Genomic DNA, 21136 nt, shown 5'->3' with positions numbered 1-21136 from the left:
TTGATATAGAGAGGTGTTTGTTTTCTGTCATTTGGAATTATATCTTATGATTCAGGTTTTATTCTTCTTAGTTCTGCTATTGGAATATGTTGCCAAGGACCAGCTCGGTCGGAGCACTGGACAGATTTCTTGGAAGATGGGCAAAGAAATTTGGCTTAGTTCTGCAGAGGTTTTTCTGCAGCAATTTCTCCCCCTTAATGAAATAAACTCCTTCAAGTCCCTATTCACGGTCCAAACTGTGGAGATCAGTCTCCAGGACTTGGGAGAAATCTGAAATGACTGGACACGGACAATTGCCTCTCATGCTACTGACAAAATTTATTTCCCAAAACCAAGATTTTTATATCCTTCCCCAGTGAGATTCCTAGTAGAAAAGTGTAAACACCAAAGAACAATAGTGAAGGATAGAGTGAAGGACATGTAAATCACCAACCATAAAGAAGACAAAAGTAAGGCCTGTGACGTCACAGGTCTTTGTGATTAAGATCAGCCCCCTGACCTTGCAGGTGGGTCTTAGGGGGTAAATTCCAGAAAGGACAGGAGTCACACCCAGAGTTTTTTGGAGAATTCAGCTTTTAGAATCTCCTTTAACCCTTTCGGAACCTTCTGTTTCTTAGGCTTTGTCCATGTTCTTCTTTTTTTTTTTTTTTGGTGGTACTGGGGTTCCTGGAAGCCCTTCTACCTCCGGGCTACACTCCCAGACCTATTTTTACATTTTTATTTGGAAACAGGATCTCCTAAGTCAGTGCCCGCGGCTGGCTTCGAACCTGCACGATCCTCCTGTCTCTGCCTCCCAAGCGCGGGGATTACAAGCGTGCGCCACCACGCCCGGCTGTCCATGTTCTTCTTTGTCTAGTAATTTCTTTGAGCTAGATGGGGACGAAGTTGGAGGTCCCAACTTTCGTGCATGTAGTTGGCATGGGGGAATCCGTGCCGTATACGTCTATGACAATCCAGAGGGCTGTGATGGATGTCTGTCAGGTTCTGTCTGCAACACCCTCTGATGTCTGAAAACCTCAATCCTATGAAACAACACTCACAATACAGTTTAGCAGACAGGGCCCCAAAAGCAACATGAAGTTTTTAGATGTAATTGTCAGATGTACTACTTTAGCCTCTACTATCCTCTTGGGAATACACAAGCGGTAGGCTTATTATAGAAACCTACTCCTTTTTTAATAATCCATCTTCATCACATATGCATACCACAAACCTTCTGCAACTTTGCTTTTAACCTTCTGTTTTTTATCCTGGTCCTTTCTTTCCCATTTTTGGGACAATTTTAGGATAAACTTTACTTCATACAAAATGCTTTCTTATTCTCACAAGATTTCCTTTCTTTATAACCATCAAAACTTTATACCTGTATACTTATTATATCTGTCTTTTGTTCTGACATACATATTCCTTAGCCAGGTGGTGCCTCTATTGTAGTTTTTAGGGCTAATGTCCTCAGTTGACTCTTAAGGCTTTTACTATAGGTTAATGATTAGAATGAAGGGCAAAGATAGAGAAGAACTCTGTATTGTAATTGCTGTAGCCTGAGTGCTTGCACAGCACCTAAGCTCTGACTAGATCTTATTATAGCTTGGAGCAAGGCAGGGGGAGTCTAAGGGCCCAGACATATGTTACCAGAATTTTTATCTTCCACGGACTCAGTTTCTCCCATAGTCCTGATTTTACATCACTGGAGCAAGTTGTGTGGAAAGTAAATAGAATCATTACCAAAAGAACAATAGCTATGAAAGAATACCTAAGAGCAAGGAGTAGTTTGACCAGGGACAACGCTCCCTCAGGGCTTGCTTTCTTTAAGCACGTGCCACATCACGCGTGCAGGGTCACGCACACAGACTCCAAGGGAGGCAGGTCATGGCAATTTGTCCCTTCTCTGACTTTGCAATTTATTTTTCATTTTTTTCTTCTTGTGTTATTTCTTTAAGTGTTTTCTGTAGAGCCAGCTCAGTAGTCATAAATTCTTTCAGTTTCTGCTTGTCTTGGAAGATTTTTATTTCTCTTTTGATTTTTAAGAATAATTTTGCCGGCTATAGCAATCTTGGTTGGAAATTGTTTTCTTTCAGGGCTTGGAATACATTATGCCAAGCTCTCTTGTCTTTTAAAGTTTGAGTTGAGAAATCTGGAGTAATTCTTATTGATTTACCTCTAAGTGTGACTTTACCTTTTTCTTTTGATACTTAAAATAAAAAACTATGAAACATTTTTGGTACTAGGGATTGAACCCAGTGACATTCTACCTTTTTTGTTTTTTTATTTTTTGCCGTACTGGGAATGGAACCCAGGGGCATTCTACCTCCAAGCTACACTTCCAGCTATATATTTTATCCTTTATTTTAAAACTGAATTGCAAAGGGCCTCACTAAGTATCTGAGGCTGCCCTCAAACCATGATCCTTCTGTTTCAGCCTTCCAAATGCTAGGTTTACAAGCATATGCCACCACACCCAGCTGGCATTCTGATTTTGATTTACACCCAAAACCCTGTTTAATATTTTTATTTTAAAGTACAATCACACTAAGTTGGCTGAGAGAACTTGCTAAGTTATTAAGACTGGCTTTAAATCTGTGATCCTCCTGTTTCAGTCTCCCAAATACTGGGATTTCAGGCATGTGCCACCATGCTCTGCTTACTTTATTTTTAGACTCAATTCTTAATGTGGTTTTGTGGAAAGGTTCTTTTTTATCTCTTCTACTTAGAGTTTTGAATGTTTCCATGAGTGAGAGATGAATGGCCCTCTCATTTTTCAAAGTTTGGAAAATTCTCTGATACTATTTCTCTGACAGTTATACCCTTTGGACCTCCGTATTTTTCTCAGTTTTAATTTTCTTTTGGTTTGGTTTCTTTTTTGTTTTTGTTTTGTTTTGTGGTGCTGGGTATGGAACCCAGATGCATTCTACCTCCGAGCTACACTACCAGCCCTATTTTTTATTCTTTAGTTTGAAACAGGGTCTCACTGGCTTCAAAGGGCCTCACTAAGTAGCTGAGGCTGTTCTCAAATTATGATCCTCCTGTGTCTCAGCCTCTCAAATGCTGGGATTACAAGCATGTGCCACTGTGCCTGGCAGGTTTGGTCTCTTGATGTTTTCCCAGATTTCTTGAGTATTGATCATGATCTATTGACTTTTCTTTATTATTGACTGCATGTTTAAGTTTAGATATATTGTCTTCTAAGCCTGAGACTGTTTTTCATGTGGTCAAGATATATTCTATCTTCTGTTTCATTCAGGATTTCTGTTTGGTAATTTTTCAGAGTTTCAATTTATTTATTCATCTCCTATACACAGTCTTTGATTTCATTTCTTAGATCTTCTTTTAGAACTTTGATCATTTTAATAATAAAAAAATCTGAATTCATCTCCTGGTATTTTTTGCACTTCTACATCCATAAATTGTGATTTTGAGGAATTTTATCTATTGTTGTCTTGTTGGCCTCCTTTCTCATGTTTTTAAGGTTATTTAATTTGGAACTCTTTGTGTAGTATTTATTATAGTTTTTTTGCTAGGTTTTTGGTGCTGATTAGCATACCAAAGTACAATGTCTCAGAGTGCTGTTTTGGGGATGTAGGTCAGCAGAACATCTATGCCAAGAACATGTGGTATCACGCCAGAGTCCTCATACCTCACAGATTAGGGTCAGGTAAACAACAGCAACCCAGTTCTGAGCAGGATCCCTTGAACATAACATACATATACTAGGTGCCTGTTATGACATCTATGGCCTTGATAACACCAAAAAACAGCAATGGTGTGGTAAACAATTAACAACTGCAACAACAACCAGCCATGAACTAAATGCAGCTTTAAACAACAGGTTTCAACAAGGATACTGCGTTACTAATAATTGCAGCAAAATTTATGGTGAGGGCAAAAATTATGTAAACTATATAGTGCTAAAGGTGGCTCATGCTTGTAATCCCAGCATTTGGGAGGCTGAGACCAGAGAATCGCAGTTCGCGGACAGCCTCAGCTACTTACTGAGGCCTTCTGCAACTCAGTGAGACTTGGTTTCAAAATAAAGAATAAAAAATAGGGCAGGGGCCACGCGTGGTGGCGCACACTTGTAATTCCCGCGCTTGGGAGGCAGAGACAGGAGGATCGCTCAGGTTCGAAGTCAGCTGCACTGGCTTAGGAGACCCTGTTTCCAAATAAAAATGTAAAAATAGGTCTGGGAGTGTAGCCCGGAGGTAGAAGGGCTTCCAGGAACCCCAGTACCACCAAAAAAAAAAAAAAAAAAATAGGGCAGGGGATGTAGCCCGGAGGTCAAATGCCTCTGGGTTCCATCCCCAGACCCGCAAAAAAAATAAAAAATAAAAAATAAAATAAAATAAATAAATAAATAAAGGTAAGAATATGCTTTGTTTAAAAAAAAAAAACACATTTTTACATGTGTGTTGCACAAAGCTCCCTAAAAATAGTTCCCTTTCAATTGCCAAGGTTAGCCATATGTATTGGTTGAAATTTTTTTATTTTCTGTAAAGAAATTAGATAAAACTTCCTACCATGTAGTATTAATAACTAAAGTACTATAAATTTATTTTTTCAGGTATTTTATGTCTTATTTCTAAGATAGGACCGACTCTTAACTTCCTTCATGTATAGTCCAGTGCATGAGTGACTACCCACAAAACATACATGTTAACATTTTTGAATTGCTTACTTGGCCTTTACTTTGTCCTTAATGATTTTGGTATAATGATTTTTAATAATATTTTAAGAAAAATTTTAGCTTTTTAAGAGAGACACTAGCATTGTTTTTTTTTTAACTTGTTGAAAGTAAGATTTATTGGAAAAGAACTCTTAAATGGATTTACCTATTGAATACTCTGAATAATCCTAAGGTGTCTGTATAGAAGGCTTATACTTAGTTTTAAGGGAGAAAAGGCTGAGTGCTTCTCTAAAATCCTTGTCCCCTTCACCTTCCCTGGTTTTATAGGTAATCAATATAGAACTTCCTGTTTTATTAGTAATAATTGCTAGTAGGTTAGGGCAACACTCTTGTAATGCTGTCTGGCTGCTGCAGGAAATAAGTGTTGTGATAAATCTAAGGCAGAGTGATGTAAGTACTAACATCTCCCTTAGAATACATTTTCTCCAGACAAGTTATCAGGGGTTGTTAGGAGGTTAGAAAATTCCACCTGGCACCCCAGCCGGTGTTAAGAAGAATGAGAACTGAGGGGCATTGCTGTAACCTGTAATTACATATGAGCCGAACACAGGCTTGCCACTGTATCTGGAGAGAAACTGTTGAAGGATTTTCTCAGTATTGCTCTTTGCTAGTGAATTTGGGGTAACATGGAAGAAAAAACAAATCAAAACATTTATCTGAGGCCAGAGAATGCAGCATGCTGCAGCGCTCAGAAGAAGAAGAAAAGGAACATGCCACTAGATCAGTACTTTAAGAATAGGGTGTAGGGATCGACATGGTGGTGCATGCCTTAAATTCCAGCTACTTGGGAGGCTAAGGCAGAAAGATCACAAGTTTGAGGCCAACCTGAGCAATTTCGCAAGTCCCTCTCTCAAAATAAAATTAAATAAATAGGGCTGGGGTCTGGCTCTAGGTTTGAAGCTCAGTAGCACACACACACACACACACACACGCACACACACACACACACACGCACACACCCCCCACAGGAAAAAAAGAAGATACTAGGATTTTCAGCTAAAGTTGAGTGGAAATCAGTAGTCAACTTCATGAGGAGCAAAGAATTGCTCTATATGGTCATATAATGAGTATGAGAATCATGCCCAAGTGAAGACACTGATTCCTGGAGGAGAAAAATGAGTCCCAGGCACCTGGGTCACTACTGCTGGCCTGGACAAGAGGCGCTGCCTTGTGGCAGTATGAGTTTGACTTGAGTGACAGGGAGCCGAATCTGGATGAACTGATGGATGTGCTGTCATCAGGAGTGACTATCTAGAATGGGGCGCGAGGCTGCCATTCATTGTCAGTCTAACTGATACTCTTGCTCAGTGATTTATCAAAGAAAAGCTGAAGAAGGAAAAGAAACATCTCTAAGGATTAAGAGATTTGAAGGAAGTGTTTTCTAAGAGATTGAGTAAGTTGACCTCTGAGAGGTGATTCGGATTCTCTGCCAAACTGTTTTATGTTACATGGTCACTATGAGGAAGGCTTATATTTTTCTTCTAATGGTTACCTTTATACACTAGCACCTTTATAATGTAATTAAATTTTTTCTTTGCTTTCTTCTTTGTGTGTGTGTGTGTATCTTACTTGCTTTTATTGAAAATAGCCACCATCTGCTTCTCTCTGTAATCTCCTCTTTCACTCAGCACCTGATTTGACATAATACCTTTTTGCTGCAAGTTAGGTTTTCTTTGTCTCCCTCTCTCTTTCTTTTCTTTGTATATGCTGTTGATTAGTTCCTATGAGGTATATAACAATCTCATCCTGTTACTCTTTATGCTATTCTTACTCTTTCTTCATTTTCTGGTGGTTCTAATACTCTATGTTAGAGTATCTAGTCATTTATTAGAATATTGACTTATATACAGGTAAAAATTGGCTTGAAGGTCATATGTCACTATCGCTCACCCCGCTTTTTTTTTCCCCCCCGCTTTTCTGAAGCTCATTTTTAACACATTCTTCAAGGAAGGGTCATGGAAACAATAGCCCTTGAGTTTCTGAATGTTCCTGTTTGCGGCCTTTATATTTAAAAGTCAGTTTATTTAAAATTGTATTGGGTATAAAATTTGTGGGTCACTTTTTTTTTTGGTGGTACTGGGGTTCGTGGAAGCCCTTCTACCTCCGGGCTACACTCCCAGACCTATTTTTACATTTTTATTTGGAAACAGGGTCTCCTAAGCCAGCACACGCGGCTGGCTTCGAACCTGCGCGATCCTCCTGTCTCTGCCTCCCAAGCGCGGGGATTACAAGCGTGTGCCACCATGCCCGGCTGTGGGTCACATTTTTAAGTTTGTTATTTTCTGGCTTAAAACATTGTTGTCAGAAGTATGAAAATAATATGAGTTTTATGAGTGACTTTTGGTCCTTTGAGAGCTTTCTCACATTTTTATTCTTTTTTTGGTGGTTCCGGGGTTCCTGGAAACCCTTCTACCTCCTGGCTACACTCCCAGACACCTATTTTTTTATATATATTTTTATTTGGAAACAGGGTCTCTTAAGCCAGCAAAGCTGGCTTCGAACCTGTGTGATCCTCCTGTCTTTGCTTCCCAAGTGTGGGGATTACAAACATGTGCCACCACGCCTGGCATTTTTTATTCTTTTAAAAACCAATAGGCAGTTGGGCCTGGTGGCACACGCTTGTGATTCCAGTACTTGGGAGGCAAATACAGGAGGCTCATAGGTTCATGGCCAGCTTCAGCTACTTGGTGCTGAGGCACTCTGCAACTTAGTGAGATCCTGTTTCAATATAAAGAATAAAAAGTAGGGCTGAGATGGAGGTAAAATGTTCCTGGGTTCCATCACCAGTACCGCAAAAAAAAAAAAAAAAAAAAAAGACTTACCAAAATATTTTTAACTCTTTTCAGTTAATTTTTTAGCTATGCCGTGTACCCTTTCAAGTTCTTTTATTTCAAAGCTTTCTTGAATTATATATTTTATTTTGTTTTTCTGTATCATTTGCTTTTGAATTTTTTATTTCTTTTTGATATTTTTCTGAAATTTTTTGCTTTTCACCTTTTATTTTTCAAGGGCAGTATTCATTATATTAATTTGCTTTTGTGTTCTTTCTTGATTTGGCTGTATTCTTAGAGGGTTTTTTTGTGTGTGTATGTGTGTGGTACTGGGGATAGAACCCAGCGGCTTTCTTCCTCCGGGCTACACTCTCAGACCTATTTTGTATTTTATTTGGGAACAGGGTCTCACTAAGTTGCTGAGAGCCTCACTAAGTAGCTGAGGCTGGCTTCGAACCTGTGCGATCCTCCTGTCTCAGCCTCCCAAGTACTGGGATTAAGAGTGTGTGCCACCACACCCAGCCCTGTATTCTTAGAGTTTTGTTACTTTTCAAATCTTTCCTTGAATCATCTAATTTCTTGGTTTATGTAATATTTGTACTTTTCACTTATGGCTCTTATTAATTTTTTTAGCTTTTTATTTATTGAATTTTTGGAATTTTATTGGTACAGTATGATTCTACATCATAGTATGATTCCCAGTGATACATTCATGTATGTACACAACATGTCTGTGGTGTGGTTACCTCCTGAACCCATTCTGTTACCCTCCTCCTCTCTCCCTGTACATGCTAATAAGGTTGTTGGTGATGCCATCATATATGGATGTAGTATTTTGTTTCCTTTCTGGAGCCTCCTTTTCCCTTCCCGTCCTCTTCATCCCCTTCCGCTCTTCTGGCCTTCTTCCTTATTGTCATGAGGTCCCTTTTGTTTCAGTCTTCCACATATGAGAGAAATCATACAATCCTTGACTTTCTGAAATTAGCTGACCTCGCTTCACATAGTGTTTTCTAGTTTCACTCATTTTCCTACAAATGACATACTTTTGTTCTTCTTTATAGTTGAATAAAACTCAATCGTGTGCATATATATCACATTTTCTTTATCAATTCCATAATTTGGCTGTTATGAATTGTGTTGGTATAAACATGGGCATGTGCTCATCATTATAGTATTCTAATGTTAATTCTTTTGGAAAGATATTAAGGAGTAGCATTGCTGGGTCATATGGTGTTTCCATTTCTGTTTTTTTAAGAACATCTATAATGCTGATTTTCATAGTGGTTATACTAATTTATAATCCCACCAACAGTGTAAGCTTATTTTGAAATATTAAGCTAAAGCTTCTGCTGTTGGCATATCCTTCTGGCATGTTTTTATTAGCAACAAGAATAATACTCTTTTTTCTCTTTTTAATGTAAACTCCTTGGATCAGACTTAATTATAATTATTTTCAGTGCTTTGTACTTAAGTGAAATAAATTAATTAAAATAAGCGAAATATTGACCTGTGCATTTGTAAGCCATGATAGCTTTGCATGGTTCTGGAGCTCCTCTCTAATACCGAGATGTGCCACCTCTGCTCTCCTTCTCCCTTTATTTAAACCTTCTCTTTCTTTTGTGCTTTGTTAGCACTTTCCTGCTAATTACCTTTTACTCCCAGCACTTTCTCTTCATGGTAGGGCTTTACCCTGGAAGGAAGCCTTAGTTTTGAGTTTTGAGTGTTTAAAGGGCCCAGGCTTCTCCAACACCGTTAGACTGTCCACTTGTACTCACCTAGTGAATGAGAGTGTGCACAGCCTTCTCTAGTTTGGGTCACATTTTCAGTGACTGCAGCTGTTGATTTGGGGATCCTTCCATTCTCAGGATCACCAAAAGCCCTGTTACTCTCCCTCTCTTTCTCTCCTCTGAGACAACCCTAGATCTTTGTTCTTATCCACTCTTTTTATGGTTTATGGGGTTTCCTTATCTAGTTTTTACATTAACGTCATTCAGAGTTTTGGTTTTGCTAGTCTAATTGCTCTATATTTATGGGAGAATTTGAGGAGGTTTAAAAACTATACATTGACATTTTCTAATAATCTTCCAAAGGAGTTTTTTAAGGCAAAGTAGTTGCCACGAATTAGGGTGGGGGAAAGTAAAGATGTTCAGTGATTGTATTTCTACATTGCAAAGATTGATATTTTTTAAAACAGCTAGCTATTAAAACAGTCTTGTAGGTGACTTTAATACTTGATTGACTGGGATCAAGGTGGTCATGGGTCATACAACACCTTTCTATAATACACACAAGCAACAGATCCATTCGCAAAGAGAAACTAGCTCTATTTGGAGCAAATTTAGAGGAAGTGGTGAAGGTACTCAAAGCAATTTTACTCGAGAAAAGTTTAAAAGAAATAAAGCTTGGGTTAGCTAAGAGAAGATGGGGGAATCATACCAAAACATGTGTTTTGCTTGTTTCCAGGATAAAACTAGAATCAAAAGGGTAGACTCAAAAGGAGAAAGATTTGGGCTGACAGTTAATAGTATTTTTTTAAAATAATTAATGACTTCTAAAGTGGGTGTTACTTCCCTGATAGGTAACAATTTCTTTTTTAGGGGGTAGTAAAAAAAAATAAGCAGTTTAGGACTGGAGTTTCTCAGAGCTGGACTGAGCATGTGTCAGTGGTAGAGAGCTTGCCTAGTATGCATGGATCTCTGAGTTTGATCCTCATCACTGCCAAAAAAAGTTTGCGTGTTGAGCCCATACTCTAGAAAGACATTGTGCTACATAGTTCTCATGACCCATTACCTTGAACTTTTAGCATCAACTTCCCAGAGCGTCCTGCAAGTTAAATGGCTGCAAAACTGCTATATTTTGGCTGTATACTTTGTATTTATATTATTGTGTTTTTAAATGTAGTACTTATATGGACAAAATACCAGTAACTCATACCATAATGGGGTATCTTTAAGGAGCCCTTGATGTAAAAACAGCGTGTTTATCTTTTTTTATCTTTCACAAATATTGTAAGGCCTTGCACATGGAGGTATTTATTTAATTGAACTGGCAAGAAAGACTTTCCTTTGACTAGAGATCCTATGTGATAGGACTAGTCTTTCTTTATAAGTTAATAATACAGGGGACTGATTTCTGTAGTTTCAGGCAAATCCATTTTTATGTATTTTTAAACAATGACAGCTTAAAATATTTCAAAGACTGAGATGATACAAAGCATATGTCAATCATTCTGTGGGTTGTGCCCATCCTCCAGGTTCTAATGAATAAGAATGATTCCTTCATTCTCTTGAGTTCTAGGGAAACATTATTAAAGAAAAGAAAAAGTTGTGCTTTTCATGAAATTATCTCCCAATAAGGAATCTACAGCCAAATGAAAAGTGATTGAAGCAGAAATGTAATTTCCATGGCCTCGGGTGCCTTGACTGTATATGAAGGTTTTATAAAAGTTGTTTTTGGAATGTTAAACCTTTAAATGTTAAACCACGAGTAGCTTTGGAAGTCATCTGGTTGAGATGTTCTTCACCTAAAGGATAATGTTGGAGTGTAGTGGTTTGTGAACACGTTAAAACTGCATATAATTTTATGTTTGTGTATAAATGGGCATTTTTCTAGGGAGAGTCATTTTCCTTTGATTCTCAAAAATATCTTGACACTAAAAATTTAAGAGTCGCAATCGTTTTCCTTATATTAGAGGCAAGAAATAACAGAAATGTATGTGTGACAACGGAGACTGTCCTGTTGAACACAGGTAGAACCAGGTAGCTCTGGTTCTACCTGTGAACTTGAATGAATGGGGGCCTAGTTTTAAGATATTTCTATTTGCTCTTTTAATCCTCTCTACTGTCCTTCGATTTAGCTACAATATATTATCTCCATTTTACAGGTGAGAAAACTGAGGGAGAGAGGTAAAATAACTTGCTCCAGGTCACAGAGTGAACGATTGGAGAGCAGGGTTTGGACCCAGACATTCTGGTTCCAGGGGCTCTCCCATTAGTCCTTTTGTAGACAATTCTCCAGGATCCACACAGACAGTAAACTCTTCAGGACTTTGCAAGATGGTATTTGGGATGTGAATATGCTTTTGTTTGTTGTAAAATGAAGGAAACATTTTTATAAAGTTGAACATATTGAAGTATTTTTTTTTCTAGCATGCAATGATGCTTCCTGTTTTGACTCATCATATCCGCTACCACCAGTGTCTAATGCACCTGGATAAGTTGATAGGCTATACTTTCCAAGATCGTTGTCTGTTACAGGTAAGAATTACTCTCCCCTGAACTTATCTAATAAGATAGGAATAATTTGTCTTGCAGGTTACAGATGCTTCATAGGGTTCTCTTTTTTAATCCTGGTTGCCTCTGCTGCTTTCAAACCCTTTTATTTGAGGCTGTCCCTATAGAAATAGGCTAAAGCTAAAACCAGCCTGTCAATCCTGAGCGCTTCTTTCAGCATTTCTTTCTTTATGGCTCTTCTTGGGGGTGCTGAGTATTCTCATTCTTTTCTGAAAGGCATGGATTTTTAGATTTGTTTTCAGAAAAAGGCTTGTACCAGAGTTTTGGAAATCGGATCCTAGAAGAGATAAAATGGAAAGATTAGGGTGTATAATTTGACTGGGTAGACAGCCTGCTCGTTTTATTTGGGTTGATATAAAGATAGTGCTTCTGAGTTGAACTTCTAAGACTGAACTTATGTCATTGGAATTTTAGTTGGCCATGACTCATCCGAGTCATCATTTAAATTTTGGAATGAATCCTGATCATGCCAGGAATTCTTTGTCTAACTGTGGAATTCGGCAACCCAAATATGGAGACAGAAAAGTTCATCACATGCACATGCGGAAAAAAGGTTTGTTTGCATGACTCTAAGATTCTACTCTCCGCATTCTGGCTCTGTGTTCTCTAGCAGACTCTAATCCTCTTGCTGTTTGGAACTTGCTCACCCATATGTAATGACAGTAACTTGGGGCACAGCATTATAATAGAGGTGAATGAGATTTTAGAAAAAAAATTTTCTTCTATCAAGTGTTATTTAAATAATTGTCAGATTTTTAGACATACAAATATTGAACTTTTTAAAGTTAAATTGGGGTGAGAAAAGTTTCTTTATACATGTCATGTGAAAGTCCTAGAATACCTATAATGGTATTTACATGTATTTTTTTTTTTACAATAGGAATTAATACCCTAATAAATATTATGTCACGCCTTGGCCAAGATGACCCAACTCCTTCAAGGTAAAGTAGATTAAGAAAAACATTTATTGAGAAGTTATTCATATACCATACAATTTTTTCAGTTAGAGTATACAATTAAATGCTTATTAGTTATGTTTACAAAATTGTGCAGCTGTTGATACTCTCTCATTATCCTGAAAAGAAATCCTGTGCCCATTGGTAGTCACTTCCCATTTCTTCCAGCTGTAGAGAGCCACCAATTTACTTGTATAGGCTCTGTGGATTTGGCCATTCAGAACACTTCACATAAGTAATATCATGTAATACACAGTTCTTTGTGGCTGATTGCTTTTACTTACCAATAATGTTTTTAAGATTTATCTGTGTTATAGTATGTATCATATACTTTGCCAGATAATATCTCATGATAAGGACATATTACATTTATCAGTTAATATGCTTTTGGATTGTTTCTATATTTTAGATGTTATTATTGTTGCTAGTAATATTTGTACACAGATTTTGTGTGGACATATGCTTTGATTTTTCTTGTGTACATACTGAAGAGTGGAATTGCGCATCATATGGTAATTCCGTTTCATCTTTAGGAACTGCCAGACAGTTTTCCAAAGTGGCTGCAGCAGCAGTTCCCAGAGGTTCCCAGCAGCAGTATATCAGTGTTCAAATTTTTTCACATGTTGTCAACATTTGTTATTATCTCTCCTTTAATTCTAGTCACCTTAGTGCATATGAAGTATTATCTTTTTGTAATTCTGGTTTGCATTTCCTTGATGGCTTATGATATTAAGAATCTTTTCATGTGCTTATTGGCTATGTTGGGGAAGTACCTATTCATATCTTTTTTTATTTTTAATTGGTTATTTTTTATTACTGAGTTATAGTGATCTTTTATATATTCCAAACACAAGATGTATTAATTTGATAAAAAATTCTCATTCTAGGAATTGTCTTTTTACTTTTTAAACAGTATTATTTGGAGCACAGTTTTGATAAAGTCTAGTCTACTATTTTGTTGCTTGTGTTTTGGGTGTTATGCCTATGTAACTATCATCTAATATAATGAAGATTTATGTGCATATTTCTTTTATGAGCTTTATAGTTTTATCTCATTCACTTAGTTCTTTGATCCACTTTGGGTTAATTTTTGTGTGTGATCTGTGGAGGCCTTCCATGTCCATTAGTCTCAGCACCATATATGGAAAAGGCCCTTTTCAATAAGAACCACTGGCTCATTTTGATAGCCTTATAAAGAAATGTGAGGGAGCCGGGTGTGGTGGTGCACGCTTGTAATCCCAGCATTTGGGAGGCTGAGACCGGAGCATCACAGTTCACAGACAGCCTCAGCTACTTAGAGAGGCCCTACATAACTTAGTGAGACCCTGTTTCAAAATAAAGAATAAAAAACAGGGCAGGAGGTATAGCTCAGAGGTCGAATACCCCTAGGTTTTATCCCTAGACCCCCCCCACACACACACACAAAATGTGAGGGTTTGGTCCTAATACTGTTTAATTGATCTGTATGTCTGTCTCTATGACAGTATCACACTGCCTTAATTGTGGTAGTCTAGATATAAGTTTCAAAATAGAGATATTTTGAATATAGAGTTTTCCAACTTTATTGTTCTTTTTTAGCTATTCTGGGCCTATTGCATTGCTACATGAAGTTTTGGGTCACCCTATCAAATTCTGAAAAGAAATCACCTGGAATTTTTATTTTTTATTTTTAAAAAATTTTTTATTGATGCATTGAAGTCATACATCTTAATGGAGTACAAGATGGTAGAGGTATACATGCACACATCACTCAATTAGCCTTTATCCAATTCCTGTTCCATTCCCTCCCCAACTCTCCTTCTCATATTTGTCTTAGTGATTGAATTTGATATGTTTGTTAATATACATCATGAACATTAGAAAATATTTGGTCATCTATAGTATCTCCTTCTTTGTCTAGAGTTCTACAACCCATTTTCTCCTAACTTTTACATATTAGGGAGAGCATTTGATTTCTTACTTTTTGTGACTGACTAATCTCACTTAGCATAATATCCTCCAGTTCTATCCATTTCCTTGTAAATGACATAATTGTGTTTTTTTTATGTCTGAGTAAAATTAATTCCATTGTGTATATATCCCATAGTTTCGTGATCCATTAATCTGTTGATGGACATATTGGCTGGTTCCATAGTTTGGCAATTGTGAATTGTGCAGCTATAAACATAGAGACACATGCTAAGTTTGGTAGTTTGGTTTCCATTCTTTTGGATAGATACCCAGGAATGGTATTGCTGGATCATATGGTAAGTTTGTTCTCATTCTTCTGAGGATCCTCCATACAGTTGTGCTTGTACTAATTTACAACAATGTATTAGAGTTCCTACTTCTCCATACTTGCCAGCATTTATTGTTGTTAGTGTTTTGAATGGTTGCCATTCTAGTTGGAGTTAGATGAAATCTTAGAGTAGTTTTGATTTGCATTTTTCTGATTACTAATGATGTTGAGCATCTTTTCATGCATTTATTGGCCATTTGAATTTCTTCTATTGTAAAATATCTAGTTCACTTGCCCATATTTTCATTGGGTTATTTGTTTTCTTAGTACTGAGTTTCTTGAGTTCTCTGTATAGTCTAGATATTAATCCTCTATTGGAAGAGTAAATGGCAAAAATCTTCTGCCATTCTGTTGGCTCTCAGTTGGAGTTTTTTTTATCATTTCCTTTGCTGTACAGAAGCTCTTCAGTTTAATGCAATCACACCTATTGATCCACCTTTTAGTTTCTTGTGTCTTTGGGGTGTTGAGAAAGTTTTTACCTGTGTCTATATGTTGCAGTATTGGACCTATGCCCTCTTTAAGGAGCCTCAAGGTCTCTAGTCTAATTTCAAAGTCTTTGATCCATCTTGTATTGACTCTTGTGCAGGGTTAAAAAGTGGGGTATATTTGCATTTTTCTGCATATAGTTATCCAGTTTTGCCAACAACATTTGTTGAACAGGCTATTTTTTTCCCCCAGTGTATATTTTTGGCCCCTTTGTCAAAAATCAACCTGCTGTAAGTGTGTGGATTTGTTTCTGAGTCTTGTATTCTGCTCCATTGGTCTATGCATCTGTTTTGTGCCAGTCCCATGCTGTTTTTATTAAAATGGCTTTCTAGTATAGTTTAATGTCAGGTATTGTGCTTTGTCCTGTATCGTTTTTGTTGCTGAGAACTACTTTGGCTATTCTGGGGATTTTGTTGTTTCAAATGAATTTAAGGACTGATTTTTCCTTTCTTTTTTTCTTTTTCTTTTTCTTTCTTTCTTTCTTTTTTTTTTTTTTTTTTGGTGGTACTGGGGTTCCTGGAAGCCCTTCTACCTCTGGGCTACACTCCCAGACCTATGTTATATTTTTGAAACAGGGTCTCTTACACCAGCGCGGCTGGCTTTGAACCTGCAAGATCCTCCTGTCTCCGCCTCCCAAGTGCGGGGATTACAAGTGTACACCACCATGCCCTGTGTAGGACTGATTTTTTTATGTCTGTTAAGAATGACCTTGATAATTTAATGGGAATTGCATTGAATCTGTATATCACTTTTGGAAATATGACCATTTTTATGATATTTATTCTGTGTATTCATGAATATGGAATATCTTTTCATCTTCTAAGGTCCTTTGATTTCATTTTTTAATATTTTATAATTTTCTTTATAGAGATCTTTTACCTCCTTGGTTAAGTTTATTCCTAAGTTTTTTTTTTTTTTTTTTTGTGGGATATCCTGAGTGGAAGTGTTTTCTGGATTTCTTTCTCAGAGGATTTATGGTTGGTGTAAATAAAAGCTTCTGATTTTTTTAAGATTGATTTTGTATCCAGACACCGTGCTGAATTTGTTGATCAGTTCTGTAAACCTTTTGGTTTTTGTTGGGTCTTCTAAGTATAGTATTATATCTTCTGCAAATAGTGAAAGTTTGAGTTCTTTTTTCCGATTTGTACTCCTTTGATTTTTTTTTTTTTCTTGCCTTATTGCTCTGGCTAGAGTCTCAAATACTGTATTGTAAAGAAGTGGAGATAATGGATATCCTTTTCTTGTTTCTGTTTTTAGGGGAGAATTCTCACAGCTTTTCCCCATTTAAAATGATGTTAGCTCTGGGTGTGGTGGCGCACACTTGTAATCCCCACACTTGTGAGGTGGAGACAGGAGGATCGCGCAGGTTCGAAGCCAGTCATGCTGACTAAGAGACTCTGTTTACAAATTTAAAAAAAAGTATAAAAATATTTCTGGGAGTGTAGCTGGAGGTAGAAGAGTATCCAGGAACCCCACTACCACACACACACAAAAAAATGATGTTGGCTGTGGGCCTATTGTAGATTGCCTTTATGATGTTGAGGTATGTTCCTTTTATTCCAATTCTTTGAAGTGCTTTTAGCATAAATGGATGTTGGATTTTGTCAAATGCTTTTTAGCATCTACTAAAATGACCATGTGATTTTTGCGTTTGGTTCTGTTTATGTAATGAATTACATGGATTGAATTTTGTATGTTGAACCAGCCTTGCATTCCTAGTCATGGTGTATGATTTTCTTGATGTAGTTTTGAATGTGTGTTGTTAGTATTTTGTTTAGCAGTTTTGCATCCAAGTTTATTAATGATATAGGCCTGTAGTTTTCCTTCCTTGAGCTATCTTTATTTGGTTTTGGTATTAATGTGATGTTGACTTTATAGAATGTATTTGGGAGATTTCCGTTTCTTTCTGGCTAACAAAATAGATTAAGGAGTATCAAGATTAGCTCTTCTATAAAGGTTTTATCAAAATCATTTGGGAAACTATCTGGTCCTGGGCTCTTCTTTGATGACAGGCTCTGTATTGCCGTTTCAGTCTCTTTGATTGCTATTGGTTGGTTTAAATTTTCTGTCTTTTTGACTCAGTTTAGGAAGGTTGTGTTTATCTAGAAAGTTGTCAGTTATCTTCCACAGTTTCCATTTTGTTGGAGTGTAGTTTTTCAAAGTAATTTCTGATAATCCTCTGGATTTCTACAATGTTGTTGGTAATATTTCCTTTTTCATCTCTTATTTTTGTAATTTGGGTTGATTCTCTGTGTTGGCTAGTAGTTTCTCTATCTTGTTGATTTTTTTTTAAGAAACCAGCTTTTGATATTGTTGATTTTCTGTATTTTTTTATTCTTTACTTCTTTGATTTCTGTTATGATTTTAATAATTTCCTGTTGTCTACTGGCTTTGAGGTTAGACTGTTCCTGTTTTTCAAGGGTTTTGAAGTATGTCATTAGATTATTTATTTGGTGATTATCTGTTCTTATGTGGGCACACCGTGATATGAATTTTCCTCTTAATACTGCTTCAGAGTGTCCCAGAGATTTTGATATGTTATATCTCTATTTTCATTTGTTTCTAGAAATTTCTTGATTTCACCCTTTATTTCTTTTATGACCCATTCTTCATTTGGCAGTGTGGTGTTCACTTTTCATGTTCTGTTTCTCTGGGTCTTATAGTTGATTTCTAGTTTCATTCCATTATGGTCTAAAAAGACACAGGGAAGTATATTATATTTTTTAAAATTTGTCTGTACTGACTTTGTAGCCCAGAAAGTGATCTATTTTGGAGATGATTCCATGAACAGCTGAAAAAAATGTGAACTCTGTTATAGTTGGTTGGAATATTCTATATGTGTCGATCTGAGGCATCTTTACTGACCTTTTTTCTAGCAGATTGGTTGAACAGTGTTGAAGTTTCCTAGTATTATTATCTGGGGACATATGTGTGACTTAATGTCACAAAGAGTTTGTTTTATGAAAGTAGCTGCACCTATGTTTGGGGCAAAAATGTTGACTATTATCATTTCCTCTTGCTGGATTGTTCCTTTTACCAGTAATAAATAACCTGCTTTATCTCTTCTAATAAGCTTGGGCTTGAAATCTAACTCATGTGGTATCATAGTTGCTAATCCTACTTGTAGGAAAATTTTGGCTGCAAATTGTTTTCTTTCAGAGTTTGGAATATGCTACTCCAAGCCCTTCTGGCTTTCATGACTTGATTTGGAAAGTCTGGAGTGATTCTAATTGGTTTGCCTCTGAATGTCACTTGGTCTTTTGTTTTTGTTGCCTTTAAGATTCTCTCCTTGGCTTCTACGTTGCTCAGTTTGACTATTATGTGGCATGGGGAACCTTTTCTCTGGTCTTGTCTAATGGAGGTTATATAACTTTCCTATACCTGTGCATCCACTTCTTGTTCTATGTTTGGAAATTTTTCTGATATTACTTATTTGAAAAGAGTATTATCCCTTTGGTTTCACCCTCTATTCCCTCTTCTATGCCATTATTCTTAGGTTAGCTCTTTTTAAATGGGCTGATATTTCTTCAATGTCCAATTCATGTTGTTGAATTATTTTTTCTAAGTTATGTACTATGCATTTGATTTTGGAGTGATCCTCTTCTAAGAGTGAGATTCTATTCTCCATGTGGCCTTATTGATTGTTTATAGTTTCCATTGATGCCCTCCCTTCAATGATTGCATCCTTTTTTTTCCCCAGTCACTCTCTAAATTCTTTTCAGAAGTCCTATATTATTTCTATAGTTACATTCCTTATTTGATCTTCTAGAGATCTCTGCAATTCTGTGTTGTCAGGTTATGTTATTGTGGTATTGCAGGAGTTTATAGCTTCCTTGTTATTTCTTCTCATAATTTCAGAAGTTTGTATTTGTTGCTTTTGATAGATTTCTCTCAGTCTCTTATATGTCAGCAAGTATATCCAAGGGCTAGTGTGTTGTATTCAACATAGATGGTTAAGTGAGCAGGGATGTGAAGTCATAAATGCAAGAATAGTGTAATGCCAGGGTCGAGCCCTAGCAGGAGTCAGGGGTCATGTGGTTGGTGAGAGAAGAGTCGAGGTCACGAGAGAAGACACTGACACACGAGATCAGATGCAAGCTTCTCTACCTTTATTCAGGACTTGCTACAGTTTTTATGCTTCTTTTTTTGACAGGATATACAAAACCAAGCAGAAAACTTCAAGGACAGAAAAAATCTTTAACAACCTTCAGGGCAGGGCACCAGACATTTAATAAATCACAGAAAGTATGTTTTGCCTCATATCATCAGGTCAGCTTGAACTTAATCTTATATGTCGGCCTAGTCTTTGTTCTTGGAAAAAAAGATCCTTGATGACTGAGTCTCTCACACGCCACTGCCCATCTGTTTTAGTTATAATGCTTACACAGAAAATTCCAATTACACATTTTAATCCAAATAATTTCAAAATAATTCTTTTGAAGGAGGAGAGGCTAGTCATTCTTGCGGGGAACTCTGGCTGAGCCTTTGCTCGAGGCTTGCACGAGATGCTGTAGCAGTGTAAAGCTACAGAACAGATAGGATCAAATAGAATGAGAGTGTGAGTTTGGGTAAGGTAGTAGATAGAGATTAGAGATAGTGAATATGTAGTAGTATTCTAGTAACCAATGTAGAGTTTTTAGTATAGTGTTATGAAGTAGATTTAATACAAAACAAAAAAAAAAGAAGAGAGGATAAAAATAGAAAAGGAATAGAGAGAAGAGAGTAGGTATGTTCAAGGGAAGAAGCTTGGGAGAGAGGTTGGAAATCGAGCAAACAATAAAAGCATACACACTCACACCAAAAAATCCCCCCCAAACAAAACAATAACAAAATAATGCAACCCTACAAGTATACAAATATTCAGCAGACTGGGCCTTTGCACTCTCTCTCTGTGCAGACACTGAGTGCCACTGGCACCTTTTCTGCTGCACTCCTGGTTCTCCGAGTCTTTCAATCTATGCAGGTGGCTGGTATCAATGGGTCTGGATCTAGTCTTAAGCATAGGTTTCCCTCTACACTTTCCACATATATGGAGTGTAGGCCTCCCTTTGCCTCCATAGGTAGAGGATGCCTTTGAGACCAAACTCAATGTAAGAGTCTGTGTTCTCCACACTTAGGGCTGGTCTGGTCTGAGTTCTCCCTATTCACCATGATTGGGTGGTCCGTGGTAATCCTGCTGATCCTACTAGTTATATCTAGTGTTAAGCGTAGTTTCCCCCCCACACTTTCCACTGATGCAGAGCTTGAGTCTTTCTGAACCTCAGGTATATCCAACAGGAGAGTCTATCCCCATCTTCACTAGGTTGAACCGCAGTCTCAGACCCAAGGAGTTTATCGTGGCTGCATGAGTTCCAGGGAAGCCACACTGGGCATTCTCCCACAGGACAACAGCTTCACTTATGGCGTTGTTGAGTGCTGCTCTAGATCTCTGGAGGCATGGTGAGCTCGGCCGCCACTGCTACAAGTTGTAGCTGGTGTTTGTACAGGAGGAACTAATGGCTTATAATTCCGATGATCTGCAGTTGCTTACTTCAAGTCCTTTTTTTTTTTTTCTGTTTGACTTGGGAGTCCTGTGCAGCGAGGCAAGATGGTGCTGTAGCGCCTGTGGCTGTGAGGCAGACAGGTTTCTTTTCTGGTGTTGAGCGAGCTCTGGATCCCTAGAGGGCGAGGTG

The 21136-nt window shown here is 37.4% G+C and overlaps 1 protein-coding gene across 1 annotated transcript in view; it reads left to right on the top strand.

Moving 5' to 3' along the window:
* Positions 1–21136, top strand: part of DROSHA (drosha ribonuclease III) — a gene marked incomplete at both ends in the record, with an annotated part of 135869 nt that overhangs the window by 64350 nt on the left and 50383 nt on the right. Inside the window, 3 exons of the mRNA XM_080692383.1 lie at positions 11601–11708; positions 12159–12297; positions 12625–12685. Of these exons, the coding sequence (XP_080548509.1) occupies positions 11601–11708; positions 12159–12297; positions 12625–12685 (308 nt within the window). The remainder of the gene's footprint in view (positions 1–11600; positions 11709–12158; positions 12298–12624; positions 12686–21136) is intronic.

The sequence above is a fragment of the Muscardinus avellanarius genome, assembly GCF_963383645.1.
Source record: "Muscardinus avellanarius genome assembly, chromosome: 1".
NCBI classification, from domain to species: Eukaryota; Metazoa; Chordata; class Mammalia; order Rodentia; family Gliridae; genus Muscardinus; species Muscardinus avellanarius.
The sequence above is the reverse complement of the archived record's forward strand: the minus strand, read 5'-3'. Positions and strand labels throughout refer to the sequence as shown.